The sequence below is a fragment of the Tinamus guttatus genome, unplaced genomic scaffold (assembly GCF_059628265.1).
Source record: "Tinamus guttatus ecotype Peru unplaced genomic scaffold, ASM5962826v1 Tinamus_guttatus_pri_ptg000027l, whole genome shotgun sequence".
NCBI classification, from domain to species: Eukaryota; Metazoa; Chordata; class Aves; order Tinamiformes; family Tinamidae; genus Tinamus; species Tinamus guttatus.
The window spans coordinates 3,477,882-3,499,025 of NW_028288561.1; the positions used below are offsets into that span (position 1 = coordinate 3,477,882).

The window sequence follows — 21,144 nt, forward strand, 5'->3', positions numbered from 1 at the left end:
AGTTTGGGGAATTCTTTTCCAGGAGATTTTATTTTTTTTCTGCCTCTTCCTTATCATTTTCCAGCCTTGCTGGCCCGCTGCAGCCCATGGCCTTTCCCTGGCTGCCAGCCAGCCTGCCTGGGCAGGGCACAAGGGCTGTTTCCCTTGTCCCTCCCAGCAGCCAGGCATTTCCAAAGAGAACAGGAGGAATTAACTGTATCCTACATCAGAAGCATTAATATTTTATAGACCCTTGCTGGTAGGAGCCATGGGGCTAAAAAGGGTCATTTCAAGCGAGTTCCTGCGGATGAGCTCTGCATGTGGGACTGCCAGGCAGCTTAGAAACCTCCCCTCTCCTCGTATAAAAACCTGATATCCCCCACTGCCCTCTCGCTCTCCTAAGCACAGCTCCTTCCTGCTCTGTTGACTTGTTAATGGCACAAAAGAGGTGGTTTTTCCACTGCGTTCATCCCTGCTGGAATAAGCAAATGCCATCCTGGATGCTAGACCTACAGTGCCCAGGGTAGCTAAAACTTTCCAGTTTACCCAACATAATAGGAAGGGGGGTTTTTCTTGGAAATGCTTAAGCTTTCTCTGCCCTAGTAAAATGGATGACTTATGACTGTGTTCCCAAAGCGGGCAGATATTAATCTTCATAGTACTGAAGGCAGAGGAGTTTGACACAGAACCCATGCGCTCAGTGAAACCTTTCAGGGCTCATCCTTACACGAGTAAAGCTAGGAGGAAAAGCCAGGCAGAATGCAGGGGTTCCTAAGGACGTGCAGCCAGCTCAGCTCACTCCTCCCCAGTTCTTGCACCACCGTGCCCAAATGAGCATGGTCAGAGCTCACAGCAGGGAGCTGGGTGCCAGAGGTGGGTGAAGCCACTTATGGGCCTACAGCATCATCTGTGAAACTACCCACTCATTTCCCCCTTTGAATCAAAATCCAGCCTTAAGCCACCCTCCTTGTTAGAGCATTTCAGGGCTCTGTTTACATATTGCATGCAGCTGCTAGGCAGAGTTAAAACAGAAAAAATAACAGAGGAAGGAAAAAAATAACAGCATCCTGTTGTCGCATCTGAAAACCCAGAATTTCTGCAGCTTGCATCTTTGTAACACAATAGAGAATTGTTTACTGGAAAAGCCTCCTACATCAGACTGTTCTTCCCAGCAGTCACGACACAGAAACGGAGAGCAGGGTCTGTAATGGACATAGACACGCTCGTAGCCGGAGCGGAGAGTGTCCAGCTGTGCTTGGTGCTCTGGAGCAGGAGCTCCGAGCGCTCCCAAGCCAGATTTACCTTCTGGATGGACAGACAGGCACAGGATCGGACAGGCCAGAGCAGCACCGGCTTTCGCAGGCAGCAGAACGAGTTGAGCATCTCTCATTTTTCAGGCAGGTTCTGCCTCACCTGCAAGGAGTTAATGGATGCAGTACAGGACAAGGAATAACTCCGGACTGGTCCATTACTCTGAGCATCAGTGGGAAAGTGGTGGGAAGGTGAAGCCCATTAGGGCTGGCATCTTCCTGCAACACCCTTCCAGTAATGCCAAAGCATGCAAATATTGATAGGGAAGGCTATGAGAGACTGCAAGGAAAACAAGCCCCAACTTCATCAAGAAGCAGCAAAAAAAACCTCAACAGAAACAGAGCAGTGTTGACCTTTGGAGAGATCCCTGCGCGGGACCTGAGGATTAGGGAATGAAGTCCGAAAATGTTGTGCCCTGTTTGCAGAGTGCACGGAGATGTGGAACTCATCGCTTCAGGGGAGCGCGGGGTCAAACACCGTGGAAACAGGACAATATTGCAAATATTGCCCTGTGGACAAATAGCACTATGGTTCCACCCTATTCCCTTTCCAGTATTCATTTAATGTGTTTCTAAGACACAGCCAAGCACACTCTGTCCTGAATGTGTGTCTAGGTCCCATTAATGTCACAGCGAGCTGTGCACACATGTCACAGCACAAAGCAGCTGCTGGCATCATGGGCCACCAGCCTGCAGGCCCAGCCAAGTCTGGTAGACTTCCAGGATGGTGCCTACATGCAGCGAATGTATTTCACCCAGCTTAGCAATGCGTGAATTTTTAAAGCTGGACTGCTAATGCAGCCTAAACTCCTACTAATATTCAGTTTTGTGAGTTTAAACCACAAGAGACATATTTACAGAACAGTGTAAGCTCTACAGGTTCAGAATCTCTTCTCATTTCTCACTTCTCCTCCTCCATTTCATGATGATCACCAAGCAACTAATGTTATAACAGAGGTCAGAGGAATCTGAGAAGGACTTCAGAAATACTTCCCCCTTCAAAAAAGAAAAAAAAAAGAAAAAAGGAAAATAAAGGAGGAATCGGGGATGTTAATATTTAAATACTCAAAATGAGGATGAGTAAAAATAGGCTTGAAAAGTGTTATGTAGAAGCATTGCTAACTCCTACCATTCAAGCAGAACATGCCTAGCTCTTCTGGTCAAAAAAAAAAAAAAAAAAGGAAAATCAAAACAAGAAAAGTCCACTGAGCTTGGTTAGATATTTTTAAAAATTACATTTTTTTGCTGGGAGGTTGAGGTTTTTTGTTTGTTTGTTTTTTACCTTTGCCTTCTGAGCTGTCTGGACACATTTTCTAGCTCTTTTTTTCCAAATGTACAAAGGCTTATTTCTTAAAAAAGAAGATCCTTGCACACTCAGATGGCTCTTAAAAGCCTCACATATCTTAACACTTGGGGAGTTGGAAGCCCTACAAATAGCAGGGCCCTACAAAAGATCTTTTACCAACATTTCCAATGCAAAAATGTAGCTGAATCACCGGCTAGACAGGACAGCATTGGGGTGAAGAGCACAAGGTCACCCTGGCACCTTCCTCCCTCCGATGCCAATGAGAGATTTCTCTGCCACGTGGCTTCCTCAGCGGCTGGCAAAATGGCCTGTATTTCTGCCTGGCTTTTCACCCTTAAGAACTGTGATCCCTCAGCTGGAATGCAGAAGGAAATCCAGGAACATCAGTAGAGCTTTAATGTTCCTTTTACACTAATCCCGCTCACTGGTGTTTTAGGGGTTTGTTTGCTGTTCCTTTCATTTAAGGCCAGCTTTGCAACAGCAAAGTGGGCTGCATGTGCACAACGGGCAGCTCCTGATCGCTGCTGCCCAACAGGGTGATTTAGGAGAGCAGAGGACTAAGCTGCTGGCTGCATCTCCTTGCCGTGGGAGAAGTTCTCCTGCTGATACCCGCTGGTGAAAGGTTTTGGGTGTTGTCATGGGAACAGCTGTCATCTCCAGCGAGCAGCCTTTCCTCCATGGGAGGCTGGAGGCTGCCTTGCTTGTTTACTGCACAAAGCCATTTTTCAGGCGTATTTTGTCTTTGGTTTCCCATCTATCTTATCTTCCCCAGAAGCCAGGCTGTAGATACTACATGAAGATTACGATGATGGATGGTTATAAAGTCTCTAAAGGGAACAGGCAGGACCCAGTATTTGTCTACACCATGAGCTAGCTTTGATTTGCAGGAAAGGTGATGTGACAGCTTATCTTCTCCTTGCAAGCTCACTCCTGCTCTCTCATACACACACATTTCTCCCCTTCCTTCCCCCAAGAGTCTACTGACCCTCTTTGTTTGTACAGCTCCCCAAGGGCAAGGCCGAAGCCAGCACACTGCATCACCCTCTTTAGACCACTCTGATGGACCGGTGTCGGAGAGAGGGAGACTGCAGACACCCGTTGGTCATCAGCAGAGCTCGTTTATTGTCCCACAAGCAAGTATATTTATACAGTAGATAATTAGCCTCATACATATTGCAGAACTTGAGCTCATGATTGGTTGCTAACGGTATTTGATTGTTTATTCGACGGTATTTGGTTGTTTATTCGAAAGATAACTTCTGTCTGGCCAGCCCAGATTACGATCGATAAGCAAGCAGCTTCTTCATTCTTCCTGCCTTATCCCCTCAGGGTTGTTTACGAAACTCGCCAAGGACAGAGTGTCCTTGCCTTACCAGCACGTCCTCAGCACTTCTCTCCTGAGGCCTAATCTCCCAGAAGCCCCTGCTTGCTCAGTTGCAGGCCTGAACCAAAGTCAGTAGAACCATACTCATGTCCACGCTCTCGTAGCCAATTCCCAACAATTCCCCCTTTTTCTTTTTGCGCGAGCAGGACATCCCCCATGCTCTTATTTATCATGCGTTTTACATAGGATAAGATACAGCTTAAACATAACAATACAATTATAGCTACTACTAAAAACATTAGCAAGCTCTGCAAAACATTGCGGAGCCATCCAGTAACTCCCATTACAGCAAAGCAGGTCGTCAGGTGACAGATTACATGGACTACCTTTTTTCCCGCCTGGGGAGTTGCCCATATGAAGTGGCTGAATGTGTCAATAGTGACATGAAGGTACTTCAAGTGGCCAAACTCTGGAACATGGGTAACATCCATTTGTCAGAGCCCACAAGGGCCTTGACCATGCGGATTTACCCCAATGCCCAACCCCGGTCCATGATGGCTACATTCGGGGCAGGCGCGCACGATTCCCCTGGCCTCTTCCATTGTTATATTAAACTGACTTTTAAGGCCTTTAGCATTCTGGTGGAACATGTGATGGGCTTCCCTAGCCTTAATGAAGTCATTGAGAGGTACAGCCGCGGCCACCAATTGATCAGCCCTGTGATTACCCTCGCCCAGACCCTGAGTCCACATGTGACTCCTGATGTGTATCACAGCATACGGGCACAACCGTTGTTGCAAAGCGGTTTGCAACCTGCGTAAGAGCTCATTCAACCGCGGATTTTTAACATCCCGGACCCTCGCCCCCTCTATGCGCGTAACAATTCCAGCAACATATAAAGAGTCCGTGACCAGATTGAGCCGCTCATTTTGCCATCTAAGTACCGCCCAAACCACCGCAGCCAGTTCCAGCATTTGTAGTGAGTCCCCTGCTGCTGCTTCTAGCAGGTGGTGATGCCATTCCACTCCTTCCATCCAGGTGATAGCTGCTCGTCGTGATTTCTTCCCTGCATCCATGAAGGCGGTGACTGCGTCCGCTAATGGTACTTCACTTCTTTTATGTGGCATAATCCACTCATTTCGGCTCACCCATTGTAGTTTCGGTGACTTTATAGAGTCTACTTTGATATCAGCAGCTGTTGATAATAGACTCATTTGTAATTCTCCAGAATGCTGCAGGTACCATTCAAGCAGATCTCTTTTTATTGGAATTCTAATTACACCTGGTTCCATTCCCGTGATCTGCACCACTCGTGTTTTCCCTTTCATAATCAGTTCCGCCAAGTTTTCTACTTTCTGCTGAATAGTTGTGTGTGGTTGCAGTGATGTATACAACCATTCGAGATGGCATTTCAGCGTTTGGTTCTTCATTCTTACTTCCTGTGCTGAAGTATTTCCCTAGTCTCTTTCCAGGGATACAAGTCAGAGTACAACTCCCAGTCCTCCACTGGTGGGGGTGGGGTGGAGTACACCGTAGTCTGAGTTACTCCTGGCTTTCCCGCTTTCAAATTCTGCACTTTCTTGTTGTACTTAGTCAGTCCTCTCTGCTGATATATATTATACAATAAAGATCTAAAGACTACACACACAAACAGCAAAAACATAGTTTCTATCTAGTGGCACGACCACGTAGCTGTGCACTTCACTAGTGAGTTCCACTGTCTCAATTGCCAAAGCCCATCCTTGTCGCCAATTAGGTGCGAATGGGCTTGGGATTTGGCAATAATCACCCAAAACAATGTAGCTACTGCGAGCCTCTATTCAGGTGAAAGCATCTTTAATAAGCAATGTATGAATAACTACTCTTGAGGTAATACTTGTCGGCAGGATACTGAGACTGAACATCCTCTCGAGTTGGCAGATTAGAGGGTTGCTGACAGGCTCCTAACTCGGCGGGCGTCCCCGCGGAGACAACGTGGATCTCAGTATTAGGAGTCTCACCCCCCCCTCTCTCTGCACTGTCTGTTTAAGCCCGGTGCATCCTGCCACGTAGGGCCAGTACGTGCCAGCAGGCAGTCCGGGGGGCGGACAAACCCGCCTTCAGTCACATAACCTTCCCTCCTGGGTGCACAAGTGCACATACCAGTAAGTGGTCTCAGCCGTCAGTCTGAGGGTCCTGCCTTCCTCATCTTCCTCCCTCTCAGGTGTTTGACCTTCAAACTAGTTTAGAGGATGTTTGCAGTTCCCGGGCAGGCAAACATCTTCTTTCTCAAGATCCCATTATGACTCTACAGATCATACAAATTTCCTCCTTTCAACCATACCTCGTGTCAGCATCATTATACAAAGGACACAACACATAATACAGACGAACATAGCAAACAGAAATAATAGCCCTAATAACGGTTTCTGTCCTCACTTAAAGCATTACAATTCTTCAACCCCCACTTTAAAAGACAGATCAAATTCCCCTGCACCTCCCCCCTGGCTGTTGTCAAGCCATCAGCAACGTAAGTTTCCTTGATCTCATTCGCCTTCTCTTCCCCGGCCCCCTTCTCTAATTTTTCAAGGCGATTCAACAAGTCCTGGACCCAGTCGGGCTGTTCCTCAGGCTCGACAGGGGGTCCGGAAGTGGGGGCGCAGATGGTGCAGGTGCTGCAGGTGCAGGTCGGGGGGTTTTGGCGATGGATCTCCAAACACCAGCCGTTGTCGGTGGCGTGGTTGTCCCGGTCCTGAAGTGCTTGCAAAGGCTGCCGTGGCTCCGACAGCCACTTTGCTTTTTGCTTTCACATCGGATTTGAATACTAGGTGGGGCTCGGCTTTGAACCCATTCTCTCTGCACCAGATCAAAAGCTTGCAGAGGGCCTGTTCATCAGTAGCTTGCTCCAGGGATTGCACGAGCCTATTCACCAAATTTCCGTAGGACTTCCACAATCCCTGCTTCACCATGGTCTTATCATCATCTAACATTGCATCCCATAGCTTATCACCCAGTTTTCGCCATTCTGATAATTCATGCACTGTATGTGGGACAATAAAGCAACCTTTCGCATACCCCCAGGCTAATAATCCCGGTAATTCTTTCTTTAAGTCAATTCCCTGTACGTTACATTGTTGTAAGGTACGGGTAAATAATTCATACGCCACTTGCCTATCCATTCCTGACGTCAGCGCGCTGTTGCAGCTCTCCAGGCTCCGGTGGCGCGTATGGCCCGAAACCATCTATATGATCTTCGGGGGTGCCGTCCTTCCAGCGTTTGCTCGGCGGATTTGCACCGTCCTGGCTGCAGAGGACCCAACTCCTACTTTCTCCACCGTGGTGCGTCCTTCTCCCGATTTCTTTTCTGTCGGAGAGAGGATTGCCCTTCGTTGCATCACGTCGGGGTCACCATTTGTCGGAGAGAGGGAGACTGCAGACACCCGTTGGTCATCAGCAGAGCTCGTTTATTGTCCCACAAGCAAGTATATTTATACAGTAGATAATTAGCCTCATACATATTGCAGAACTTGAGCTCATGATTGGTTGCTAACGGTATTTGATTGTTTATTCGACGGTATTTGGTTGTTTATTCGAAAGATAACTTCTGTCTGGCCAGCCCAGATTACGATCGATAAGCAAGCAGCTTCTTCATTCTTCCTGCCTTATCCCCTCAGGGTTGTTTACGAAACTCGCCAAGGACAGAGTGTCCTTGCCTTACCAGCACGTCCTCAGCACTTCTCTCCTGAGGCCTAATCTCCCAGAAGCCCCTGCTTGCTCAGTTGCAGGCCTGAACCAAAGTCAGTAGAACCATACTCATGTCCACGCTCTCGTAGCCAATTCCCAACAGACCGGGACATTTGCAACATCACATTTCCCCAAGTGACATACCCTGGGTGGAAATCTAACTGCCCCAAAGGTCCCTACTGGGGTAATTTTTACGTGTGCTACCTGCAGCCCCAGCTACGCAGCACGAGTCCCACCTGGCCAGCACCAACACGGTCCTCATGTCATCAGCTCTCAGGGGCCGAGACAGCAGCAAAGAAAACCACAACCAACACGTCACTGGCTACACACTATCCTGTGCTTCCTGAAACACTGATTTAACATCACAGCTATCTCACAAATAGAACCCAAAGAGAACATTACCCGTTTCTCTTCATTCAGGTAGCAGCAACTGTCAGTCATAGGCCTTAACCACACATGAATCTAGCTGAGCAAACAGCTGATCTCTGATATAAGAATGGATGGAGAAGCACAAAGACGTTGGAAAATAAGTCATTTTGATCAATTCAAACTGACTGGTTTTTGTTTGTTTTTATTTTTGTTTTGTTTTTTTTTTTTACGCAGTATTTCTTCTCTGAAAATACTGAGGAGGTTGGATCAAGTATTTTGACTCAGATTCTTTCAATCTTGAAATAAAATTCCACAATTAGAGATCAAAATATTTCAGTTAGGAGGTATAAAAACATTTTGTCGCTTCTAAATCCCCCTCTTTCCTCTGTCTCTATCTAAGAGGACTAATCATCAAATGTGGTATGAATTCACAAGCAGTTTCAGTCAACCTAAAATATATTTTTAGCAAACTTATTGTGAACCTCCAAAAAAAGATAATCAATCTCAAATTTTATAGCATTCTGAACTAGAACATTATTCCTGAAATAGCTTCTCTTCAAACTCCAAGTCTCCATAGCTTCACTCATTGAAGAGACTGATTCTGCAAACTTTCTACACACCAAATTTATACTGACATGAGAGTTTCCTAATTTCTGTCATGACAGAATGAAGTATTGCCCAAAGAATCTCTCTTAAGGCACAGTTATTCCTGAGACACTGAAGTAGAATGACAGGGTTTTTTCAACAGGATTTTGGGCTGGAGAAGCTGTTTCACACCACTTATTTATAGCAGGTGCCAATTATCATTTCCTAGAATGCTTACAACAAAACGGACTTATGCGAACACTACAAGCTTGACAACAGGTACTATGACAGTCTAACAAGATTTTTATGCATAAATGCAGTTCAACTAATGCCTAAGTACTCAATCAAAAGGAATTGCAATTAAGGTGCTGCAGGATGCTACACCATTTCAATGATTATAATAGAAATCATTGTTAGCTTACACTATCATTTATAACTTTGCAATACAGTCATCTCCTGTCTGGCTGGCTCTGATAGAAGAGGGGAACTGGGTGAATGTGACTTTTGGAAGACTATGTTTATTAAGCGTTATCAAACAAAAATTGCATATTTTACATATTTGTTACCCAATTCTGAATGCAGCTGTTCAGAGCAGGGATTAATTTCGCCAGAAGTTTGGGCTGACTTTTGAAGTGAAAAACATTTCCAGTGGTGGGCTCCATTCTGCTCCTGAAATTAATGGCAGCCTCTTTGGACTCCTGTTGCCCAAGAGAGGGCTTTTCCTGGGTAAATAAAACCTTCCAATGATTAAATGCTACTATGATTACATATCTGCACCAAAAAAATGATTTTTTTTTCTATCCAGCTTGATAGAAATTCTTCACTACAAGAAACAAACCACTGCACACTGATTACTTATTCATAAGTCATTCCTCAAAGGATCACATCCAACCAGTGAGCACTCCTGAGCCAGCCACAAAGGCAAGTTAGCTACAGATTATGTCAGACAGGAAAGCACAAGTCATTTATTTTTCCTATCTTGCTACTCTGAGATGAAATCTCCCCTTTGTGAGTCATTGATTCCCAGAGACTGCTTGTAACACGCAATAAAAAGTGGAGTTATGCTCTAAAAGTGCTACTGTACTGGCCGAAGGGCATCAGGGACATTCGAGCCTCTTGGCACTTTATGGCACATCTCAAGTACCAACCGTCCAAGCCCTTCAGTATTTTCACAAAAGCTTCCCAACACATGGAGGATCCTACATGGATTTCATGATCCAAATCATAGGCTAGAACAGCATCTGACTTGGCACTGGAATGCTGCTCCGGACCCACCCCTGGCCATTTAATTGGACTGTGACTAATTTACTTACCTTTAGGTGATACTTGCCATAGCACCACTCTGTCGCAGAGCATTAAGTTCCTTCTGTGATTGGCCTTCAGGTTATAATTTAGAGTATATTTAGAGTAAGGCTACAAGAAGTATCACGTCCACTTGTGCATACTGGTGGGTCACGGTATTCAACCACCTCCAGGAAATTCAGAGTGGTTCTGGTGCTCAGCAGCAGTCCTCCCCAGTCTCCCCCAGTCTGTGCTAGCAGTGCAGCTGACAGCAACATGGGCTGGAACAAATTAGGCAGGTTCAGGAGCTAAAGAGGTTTTATAACTTCTCAATTAACTCAAATTAGTCACATAGAAACACACTGGGGAACATCTCTAGTCTCTTTTATTTTCATTTATAGAAAAAGGTGAATATAAATCAGCAGAATATAAAGAAAATATTCCAAATATTTTCCAGTGGAAAATACAAGGCTACCGCTAGCCCCTCCTGGTGCAGCCAGAATGCCTTGGTGTTTAGAGCCCCAGGACTGTGAGGCACTTTGAGGAAACCCGGAGATATTTCTTGAAACCTGAAGTCCAAGGACATACCCATCCCTGGCACCTTCTGTTCTCAGATTTGAACAGACTCATTTCTAACTTAGGTCTTTACCTCATCAGGGCAGCCTCATCTGTAAGACTGAGGACCAATATGAAATGATGAGACCATGGAAACACAAGTGGAAAAGTGGAAACACAAGGAAAAGCTATATAAACACACGCAAGAAGCAGCCACAAAGAAGTGCTATTGCTGTACAAAGGAGGCACTTGAGTTAATTCATTTTACATTGTTGATTATTCAGTGAGACTTTGGGAAATAATAATTAATCATGGGTTTATATTTGCTTTCTTTTCTGTCTATCTTCTTGGTGAATTCTTGCTCCTCTCAAGGAAAGAGGGATTGGAGAGAAGTCATCAGCGTCAGAAAAACCTCTCCCAGGCAGAAGGGGGAGCAAGGATGGGCGTGCAGAAAAACATGGATGCTTTGGAGTCCACCTGATTTCTTTGAAAACTGAGGAGGATACATGATACTCCAGGCAGATCACAACCTCTTGGAGGCAAACAGCACAGCCCTTGATGCTGAGAAGTCACCGATGTGGCTGTGGTCACTAATGCTGCTGCCCGTTTGTGCCAGACAAGCCATCGCCCGGCTCTTTCGCCAGGACCATCAGGAGAATTTAGATGAACAAGAAGCTGTGAACGGAGGGACAGGAGCAGGTGTCCAGCTGGCGAATTCTCTTCCAGGTTCCCCTGCACTGAGGGCTCCCCACAGCCTCCCAGTGCAGCAGCTGATTCCTGAAACGTAATGGGAAAAGGGAGAGGTTACTGCACCACATTCCTGCTGCAGCAAGTCGCTTCTACAACTAGGCCTTAGGAAACCCATTAAATCCCATTTAGTTTGCTAATATCCCATTAAATCCCATTTAGTTTGCTAATATCCATTCTCACTCAATGGCCCCAATTCTGCCTTTCTACTTCTGCGCAGAACTGCAGTGACCCCAGTAGCACAGTAGTAGCATGAAGTGAAGCCACTATCAGTCCTCTTAGGAACACTGCACTGGAAGAACTGGAAGCAGCAGCACATACTGCAGATGTCAAGCCTCCCAAAAATTCACAGAAACGTTCCCTCCAGCTACCAATCACTGCATGCATCAACTCATGAAGCACTCCCACTTCCACATAACTATTGTACTGAAGCATTTGACAGGCTGCAAAATGGGCAAAAATCCCTCTTTCTCCATTTTTCTTTACAGCTTCGTGCTTCCTCTCAGCTAGCAGAGCTCTGCTGCCATCCATAGACACCCCGGTGCTGAGTCAGCCCCAGGCAGCCCATGCGAGGCCGGTGGGGACACAGCGGGGCCTCCAGATGAGCACGTTAGTGGGACACTTGTCCAAGCTCACCAGCCCCAAGAGCCACATGTTTCTGGACTGCAGCTGGATGGAGATACTAGCTCTTTGTGAGCTGGAACGAGGCTCCTGATGGTCTGTCAGGTTGAAAGCAGAAGGAAAAACACGAGCATTATTTCTAACTTTTCTTCCAAGGCAGCCCATGGATATGTTGACCAGAACTGGGCAGAGAAATATCCTATTAAAACAGCAAAGCTAAAGATCCACAGGCCAGTTTTTAATATCAGCAGCTGCAAAAGAAGTGCTGACCTCATAGCCACAGAGGCTGCAATTCTGCAACAGCAGCACCTTTTCATCACACCTATTCACCCCCTCATATGCACATAGACCGGGGTTTGAACCAAAGGCCAGTAAAACCTGTCTCCACGTGCAGCTGGAGCAGGAGCAACAAGGATGCCCCTTCCCAGATTTCCGCATTTCTGTTTGGGGGGATTCCCCACACCAGCGTGCCTCAGCCCTGACCTGGAGAGAAGCACAGACACCGGGATTTTGATCAGCTCTTGCCCTGTGCAGGCAGCTCTTCACAGAATAGCCCAATACATCCTTAACTCCGCTTGCTTTATGGTTCTGTGGAAACTGGAATTACTGCTGTAGCTCCACAGAGATAACACTGCCCTCGGTTTAATGAGAAGTCATGCTCCGGAGCAGGTTTTATGCATCACACATGGCTGGAAAAAAATGCTCAGTGTTATTTTTCTTCTGGCTTGGGGTCATTCAAAATACCAGAATCTGCACAGGAAGAATCAAGATCCCAGATAAAGCAAACTGGCTGCACAGAGCAGTCCCACGCTCTGCAAAACTCTGGGCTGCAGCTTTACCTTCAGAAGAATCTCTTCCTTAAGCTTAAGGTAAATGTGCCACCTCCAGTCCTGCTGGTGGGGAAAGCAAACACTAACTTCATCCTCCCCCTACCCCATCAGTGTGGACATGAACTATTGCAGCCTGGGCATCTTTATGCTGTAACTGCCCCATCTTGCTCCAGATGCTGAGGAGCAGCTGATCCTCCTTGACACAGGAACAATCTCACAGATGTCAGGTTTGCTACCCTGTGCTTTGTTTGCAGATCTTTCAGAAGATGATCCAAAATTAACAGAACGATTTCCTGTCTCAGTGCTCTGTCCTGTCTGTCTTGCAGTCTTCTGGAAGGAAGAAGCCAACCAATGCAGTGGGATTATCCCAGCTGCCCTCACCTGATGGCCAGGGCCTGGCTGTGAATCAAGGACTTTGTGAAACGAATGCAAGCTCCTGAGATTTCTCCAAAGGGTTAAAGCAAACTAGTGCCTTCTACGGAGTGGGAGACAGGTGGAAGGCACAGATAACAGGCATTTCTCTCAAATTTGAAGCGTTTCTAAACTAGACTCCACTCAGACACAAGAAGATAATTAGGAAATACTCATCAAAACACACCAGCATTGCTGAGTTCTAAATAAACTGTGAGATGTTTTCCTTCCTGCGAGTCACTCTTGGAGCAATGTCTCGGGGAACTATGTGCTGGCACAGCGAGAGGCGGCGCGCGGGCGCGCGGCACGGCGAGGGCACGGGGTGCCTGCGCCCGCCCGGGGCAGTGTCACCCAGCCAGAACCCTGGCCCAGCTCCACACGCCTCCCGCGTCCTCTCCCACAGGCCAGCAGTCGCCCTACCCTCCTCTTCCTCACGGGCACCACGTTCATGGCCTCTGCAGGGCCAGCAAGTCCCTGCAGAAGGGGCTCCCCAAGCAACCAGCCCTGCGCAGCGCTGCTCCCTCGCGCCCTGCGGGCTCAGATCCATCCCCTGCTCCAACGGGGATGGCTACGTGTCCCCTTGCAGGGACATGTCCCTCGTCTTGCTCAATGGCTGTGCGCACCAAGAGGCATAACCTCCCCGAGGTTATGGAGGGCAGTTTTGACCTCCCTGCAAGCTGATTAAAAGGAAAAAAGGGCATTATCTCTGGAAACCAATTAGGGGACAGCTCTGTCCAATAATACCTATATGAATTTTTATATCCTATACTTGGCACTTGGGACATTTATACCAAGTGAATCACACCAAGTGCTCAGGCCTAGTTAAGAGCCTCCTTAGTCCACCAAGGTGATACAGAGATGCAGAACACAAGACTAACGTCTACTGATGAAGCCAAAGGAGCAGACACACAGAGATGCAGCTCATACCTGCCTATAAAATGCCACACAGCTGTGACTTCACTCGACATTACAGGCAGTAACACCGGAGAGGAGAGGCTGACTGTGTTAAGAGATGGTTTTCACGTCGGTTTCCACAGGCCCGCGCTGAAACGGTCCTGCCAACTTGTCTCACAGGGCTCACACTAAACAAACCTCCAGGAACAACTCCTGGGATCAACAAGGAGAGAGTCAACCGGCTGCTGAGACGTGCAGGGTCCAGGGCTGCTGAAACCAGTGGTCAAGTCTCACAGCCCCTGTCCACCCCAGCTCCATTGGCTGGTCCCTCCGCAGGGCTACCAGCACGGATCAGATTTGTCCTTCCTAGGAGACACAGTGATACCTCCCTAGTGCTCCTGTTCCATGAGTTGTTCACCAGATAACCAGCTGAATGAAAACAGAGCCCCTCTTCTTGCAGCCCTGTTTGGAAATAAACTCTTGCAGATATTTTTATTTCACCTAATCTGATGTTCCTGTTGGACTCCAGAGTTTTAGGAAAACAACATTATTGTAAGCTTTTATAATCGTGTACATACTGAATGCAGGTAAGAGCTTAGCCTGGCCACACCATTTAAATTTTTCCCTCTTTATCAAAAAAATGTTTGGAAGCTTCATGCACAGCAAGCTGAGGCAAGAAAGGAAAAGGACATTAACATGATTTTGTTTTATTAAAAGCCTGAGACAAATCCTGCCTAAAAAGGCCAACACTGGCAGTCCTGGTAGCATAATATATTACATGTTTAAAGTATAATAAACCTAGTATAGAGTTTCTAATTCAAATTAATGTATTTATTTCAACACGTATAAAAATGTATAAATATGCCTGCCCAGTCCTGACAAACAAAGATTTTTCAGGCAAGGTTGCAATGCAGGATGCTCCTAATAGACTCAAAGCAGGGTTAAACTCCAAGAATATCAGGATAAAAGAACTGGGAGAGCTGAACCTCCAGCAACCACAGCAGAAGCTCTGGAGTCAGGACCACCTGGCTCTGTTGCTGGCTCTGCCATGGACATGTTTCTCAGCTTGAAGAAACAAGCCGTTCCCTTCATCTTTGCTGGAGTCTACTCATCTGTACAACCCGTGTGGTCCTCATCAATCAACCCAAAGCTTCTTGACCTTTCCAAGGAAAGGCTACTGAAAGTGCAAACATTGAGCAGTACTTCCACCCAACCTCAGAGCCAGCACTAATCACCATCCCTGCATCAGCTGCCACTCTCCAGGAACACCCATAAGGAGTCACTCGCAGGAACAACATCCACACCAAGATGAAGCCATTCCAGTTCTTAAAGTGCTTAAAACCACCAACAGATTTGGTTTAATTTGCCATCTCACAAGCCTATTAACCTTTCAGAGAGGGCTGGAATGTCTTAAAAGCACACAGTTGGGCCACTTAAAATGAAACGACAGTGAGATTTAGCCCACTGAGTGCAGGGACTCACACACTCCCATCCTGGCTCTGCCCTTGTTTCACTGTGTGAGCTTCCCCAGATCAATTCAGCTCTGCAGGGAAGTGGTTAGAATATTTCCAGCCTAACTCGTGGTATGCAACAAGGACTGAGTCAATATATGTACAGTACTCTAAGGTGTAAAGTGCTGGCTGAGTGCAGGGCATTATGAAATTGGGACACATCTCCCCAGGCAGATCAAGGCGGAAGAATGCAAAAACCGAACACGAAAACCCTATGCTAAAGGAGGCAGAAGCCCAAGGCCTTACTGTTGGCTCCCGCTGCCGTCCCCGTAGCAGTGCAGGCTCCCGGGATCCAGCGCCGGGTGCTGACACTCCACGCACACCGTGTGGCCCTCCCGCAGGTAGCGCATCCAGAGCGTGTGCGAGCGGTGGCCGCGCAGGCAGCCCGGCGTGATGGCCACGAGCTGGAACTCAACGCAGTACCTGCAACCAGCAGCGCGCACAGCGTTAGCTCCAGATGCAGCCTGCAGCCCTCCACGGCACGGGGAGTGCTGCCCTAAACAGATTATCAATTAAAAGAAAAGAGCAGCACGTGAACCAAAACGCCTGCTGTGCTGGCATCCCGACGAGGCTCAGGGGAGTGTAAAGCTGCTCTGCTGGTGCTTTCAAATGCACAAATCAAAGAAGAGCCAAGTCTACTGACATGTCTTTTACAAAGGGGGACATAGAGGCACAGATAGCTCAAGCGTTTGACTAGAGTCAAGAAACAACACAACTGAGTCTCCCAATTCCAACCCAATAATGGGTTTATTTAGTATTTTTTTGACAAGACTTAGACTGTAAAGGGTTTTTTCTACTCTTCTCACTCCCAGGAGACACAGTGAAGTTACCATGTTTTGATAGGAGGCAGTTTCAGACAACACGTCTGCCCTGCTCAGACTACTCTGCACCAAACCTGAGAGGAAATTCTGAGAAAATGCCCTTGATTCGAGGGGAAACCCAAGGAAGCACAGTAATTCTCTGCAACCCCAGCAAAGAGTTGGATTCTAGTCTAGATTGGCTGTGTATCAGTTGTCGTGGGGATTTCCAAACACCTTTCTGGAGCACAATGGCCCGGGTGAGTAGTTTGCTTCCTTGTCTTATCTCCCAGAGAGAAGGAATAAACGTGTGGGCAGTGGGGCTGTGCCTGCACTTTTGCACTTTCTTTGTACAGAAAGAAGGCTCAACTAGTAAGGAGCCCAACAGAGGCTCAAGGTGAAGAGATGCTCCTTCCTTCAGATACTTAAGTGAGGAGGATGGATGCACCCACATGCTATGGATAATCTTGCACGTATAAGTGTATGTGGGGAAATAAATCAACAAGTGTGCAGCTACTTTGTGATGCAGGAAAGGCTCTGAGAAACATCATGAGGCATCTCCAGGAACGGCAGCTCTCAATAACAGACAGACAGACCTATTAGAGACGGCAAGAATTTTCCCTGGACACTGCAAAACTGCATAAGAGGGGGGTTACAGGATAGAAGACAACCTTTTAGGTCACTGATACTGCACGCAATGACCCCAGACAGGAAAAAAGAGGACCAGGAAGGCTGATGCCTTCCTGCTTGAGGCAGCAGCCTTAGACTCCCTGTAGATGCTGCAGTCATGGAGGGGAGAACGGCTCCCTACCCTAGGGAAGGGCCCTTGCTCTGCTGGGAAAAACTGACTCCCCTCAGCAGAAAGGTGGGACCAAAACCGTAACCAGAGAAAAGGATGGAGTATGTGGAGGTGGAACATGACTACACCCCTGTGCTGACCCCCAACTTACCCTGCTCTTTCATTGCCATCAGCTGCAGCTCTTTTTCTCCTTGCTTTTCCAAACCCTCCTGTTGTTATTAATGCTGGAACTGTACATATCAAAGAGAAAGAGTACACAAGGTAAGTGACAATATCGCACTGAGGCTGCTTAAGTCAGCACAACAGTAAGGATTGGCCTTTAATGTCATGTACTTTTTATCTTCAGCAGGAAATCGAAAACAATTCTAACCTTGAATTCATATTATCAGTGCCTACCATTTCACTGAAAAGAAATTCTGTATTGTTTACAATTTTTTGCCTGAGCAAGACAATCCAACTTATCAGATACATCCAAAAGAGGGAGGGGGAGGCAATATTCACATAACAGCAATTCTCAACAGGTTTGTAAAAGCCAATTGTAGCTAATCTCCAGAATGGAGAGATTTTGGCTCAGAAATACTAGCATAAATCAGAAGCAGCTCTTCTAAAAATCAGTAAAGGCAGGTCATGAAAAGCTGGAATGAACAAAAGCAAATTGGATCTTCTGTTCGGAAAAACACCGGAGATCTCCCCTGCTTGCCCTCTCCTTCAGCTGATGGAGAAGGTGTGGAGAAGACACCCCTTGCCTCGGATGGGGATTGATCCTTTGTGACTTTTTACAGATGACTCATAACACTAAGAAAGTGCTCAACACCTACCTACAGAAGTTCTAAACAGCCACCAGCATATCAACTTTCACAAAATTACTAGAGATTTATACTCACAAAAGCGGTATCACACAGGAGCTGTGATATTTTGAAACACGTCAGTAAATGGCAGGCACTATTTTTAAATACTATCCCAGGAAGGATCTCTCTCAACCTTGCGTGAAGGTGCAGAGTCCTTCCCCATTTGTGAGGGTTTGTTTGCAGCAGACTCACGCAGGGACTGCTTGCACTCGGCTCCCTGCAGACTCCAGTACTCCATGCAGCCCGCGCGCTCCTCGAGCGCGGGACACGGCTCCCCGCCGTTCCGCGGCTCCCGCAGGACGTGCCGCCTCCGCACGCGATACGTCGCCTTGCAGGGCTCTGCGCAGCCGCTCCACGCGCTCCACGGCGACACCTCGCACGAGGTCACTGCAGGAGTAGGAAACGGGTTACAGAAGGTTACCGGAGTTATACAAATGACAACAGTAATCTGAAATACATTAGTATCATTCCTGGTGTCTTGTATCCCTCTCCAAGATATTCTCCTATGAGCATACCCATAGCTGAGACAGGATGGGCTCTTTAGATGGACCCAGGAAACCGCAGGAAACCTTCAAGAGAAATGCCCATGAACACTCACCTGCTACTCCATCTCAAAAGCAGCTTGGGGTGCTTGATCAATGGCAACTCACCAAGACAACCTGACCATCGAGATACTGACCAACAGTATACTGTTGGTACCTGACCAACAACATACTAAGGGCAAAAAAATACCCAAAACACTTGCAGGTCAGTCCGGAGAGCTAAAAAGCTTGCCACATCCCTCAGTTTCATATAACAGGAGAAAATCCAGATCTTACCCAGATTTTTCTACCGGCAGAATTATTCACTCAACTCACTTCTCACCATGTGCTGTCTATTTCTTTAGAGAAAAGCAGACTGGACAAAGACCAGCAGTTGTTTCCAACTTTTGTTATCACAGGAAAATACAGATACCAAACAAACACCCTCTTGCGGGGAAAAAAAAAAAAAAAAAAGGGTATGGAGAAACTTGTGCCATCATCATCAGGCCAGTGTTATGGGTTTGGTGGGTCTTGACACAGCCACACAACGCGTTAGGAGCGGTATGTGTGCATTCACATTTTCCACTACCACTTGTAACTGCTGGTTCTGCAAATATTTAGAGGGAAAAAGGGTGAGTTCTGTCCTCGCAGAGCCTTTCATCTACTTGGGTGGCAGCTTCATGCAGCAGCAAGAGTTGGACCGAGCAGAAACCTGAGCTATTGGTCTTAATGGGATGCAGTGAATGCAAGAACCCTTCCACTGGCCGTAGCAAAGCACAGGTGGGTAGAGGAGATGTTGTGGAGCATCACTGGGCATTCCCTACGCTTGGGGCTCACCAGGACAGCACTACGCTTTATAAAACAGCCCTTAGCTGTCCATACAGCATTACAGAGACATTTCTTCTTGCATCCTCAGAGAGAGTTCTGCAGACAGGAGTCCACGGATTATTGCAGATTATTATTATTACACGTAGATCATAATTACAGCACAAGAAGAGATTACCAGCCGCACACAAGCTCCCCAGAACAGCCCCCTGCATCCACTGTCGCTCTCTGCCTCTGGGCCACCACATCACCCATAAAGCCCATGGCGCAGCATGAGGAAAGGGCACCGTGTCCCAGCTGTGAGGCCTCTGCACGGCCTCCCAGAGCTGTCCCCGGCCGGCAGGCACTGGGGACAACCACCTCCCCTGCCTTTTCTGGCTCCCTGCACGCTGCGATAGCCGCAGGAGCCACGGGATGGCACTGCGGCGGGCACGGCACGAGCTGCCAACACCCCCTGCGCAGCAACTGCCCTTCCCGGGGCCTCGCGGGGTAACTAGAGCATCCCGGGTCTCCGAAACCCACGGAGCCGTGCCAAAGGAATACCCCAAAGCCCAGCCATGTTCAGGTAGGGAATAAAGCGTCAGTGAGTGACCGAATACATTACGTCTTCCAAAGAGATGCAAAAACAAGTGAAATTTGCATAGCAAGGTAGAAGTTCATAGCCTTAACCCTACAGGGGGTATGTGAGAGAGCAGCTCCAGGGCTGCAGGGAGGCAGAGCTGACGTTTCAGCTGCTCTCCGCACGTGAAGCAGCCGGTGTCAGGGCTGTTCGGGATGGGGTGCACTGCAGACGGGTGTCTGCATCTCGTGACAACCTGCTCCTCGCCGCCACGCTCCGCAGCCGGCAGCCAAGCCGCAGCCTCCGGGCGCACCGGGATGGAGCTGAGGCAGGCTCGCGGGACCACCTGCACGTCGCTTTTGTGCTCAAGAGCGGTGCGTGAGAGTCTCCAGACCTGTCAACCTGTCCTCACTCGGACCACAGCTCTGCACTGGAGCTGCAGTCAAGGCTCCTGCCAGGCCAAGTGCTGGAGCAGCAAGCCCTGGAGCTGCCCGTGCCTTTGGCAGGATCCAGGTGTTAACGGAGCGGCAGCTTGGATCCAGCCACAGTAACTCAGCGGGTCCAGCCATCCTGCCTCGACCAGAACTCATCCCGCTTCCCACCCGGGAAGCCGCTCAACCCGTCGCTCCCCGCGCTGCAAACAGGGAGGCGCCGACTTGGGGCGCCCCGTCGGCGCCACGTCCCGACCCCGGGACACGCGCGGGGACGCGGCGCCGGGCGCTCACCTGGGCAGGCCCGCGCGTAGTCGTGGCAGCAGTCGAGCGTGTGCGCGCACGCCTGGTCGCAGTAGCAGGGCCCGTGGGAGCCGTCGGGCCGCCAGCCCTCGCTGAGGCAGCGCAGGTCGCGGCCGGGGCAGCAGAGGCGGCGCTCGGCGCAGCCGCCGGCCGCGCGGCCCCACGCGGCGGGCAGGAGCAGCAGCAGCAGCGGCGGGAGCAGCGCGGCGGCGCCGCGGGGACGGCGCGACATGGTGGCCGCGCTCCGCCGCCCTGCGCCGCGCTCCGCCGGCAGGTGCCGCCCCCGCGGCCCCGCGCCGACCTTCAGCCCCGCGGGCGGGAGGAGGCGGCGCCGCCGCGGGCGGGAGGCTCCGCGCCCCGGCCCCGGTCCCGGCCCCGGCCCTCCGCGGCTCCCGCTCTCACCCCGCTGCCCGCAGCCGTCGTTGAGCCCGGCCTGGGGCTTCTGCACAAACATCCTCCCCTTTCCCGGCGCTGCCGCCGTGCTCCTTTGCCTTCACCTTTGGGGCATCCCCCTGTGCACACGCAGCTCCCGCTAGGCTCTTCTTGTAAAAGCGGAGTTTAATTCCTGCGCCGACCGCTATGGCAAACCAGTCACATCAGCATAAGGAATACCTG

At 48.7% G+C, this 21,144-nt stretch overlaps 1 protein-coding gene across 1 annotated transcript; it reads right to left on the minus strand.

Moving 5' to 3' along the window:
- Positions 1 to 10,969: 10,969 nt before the first annotated feature.
- LOC104571670 (somatomedin-B and thrombospondin type-1 domain-containing protein) lies at positions 10,970 to 20,761 on the minus strand. Its single transcript, XM_088527605.1, has 5 exons — positions 20,521 to 20,761; positions 18,083 to 18,277; positions 17,194 to 17,272; positions 15,693 to 15,869; positions 10,970 to 11,209 (listed from the first exon to the last, which is right to left on the minus strand). The coding sequence occupies exons 1-5, from the start codon at positions 20,759 to 20,761 to the stop codon at positions 11,092 to 11,094; spliced, it is 810 nt and encodes a 269-aa protein (XP_088383731.1). The 3' UTR covers positions 10,970 to 11,091.
- Between the last annotated feature and the right edge of the window lie 383 nt (positions 20,762 to 21,144).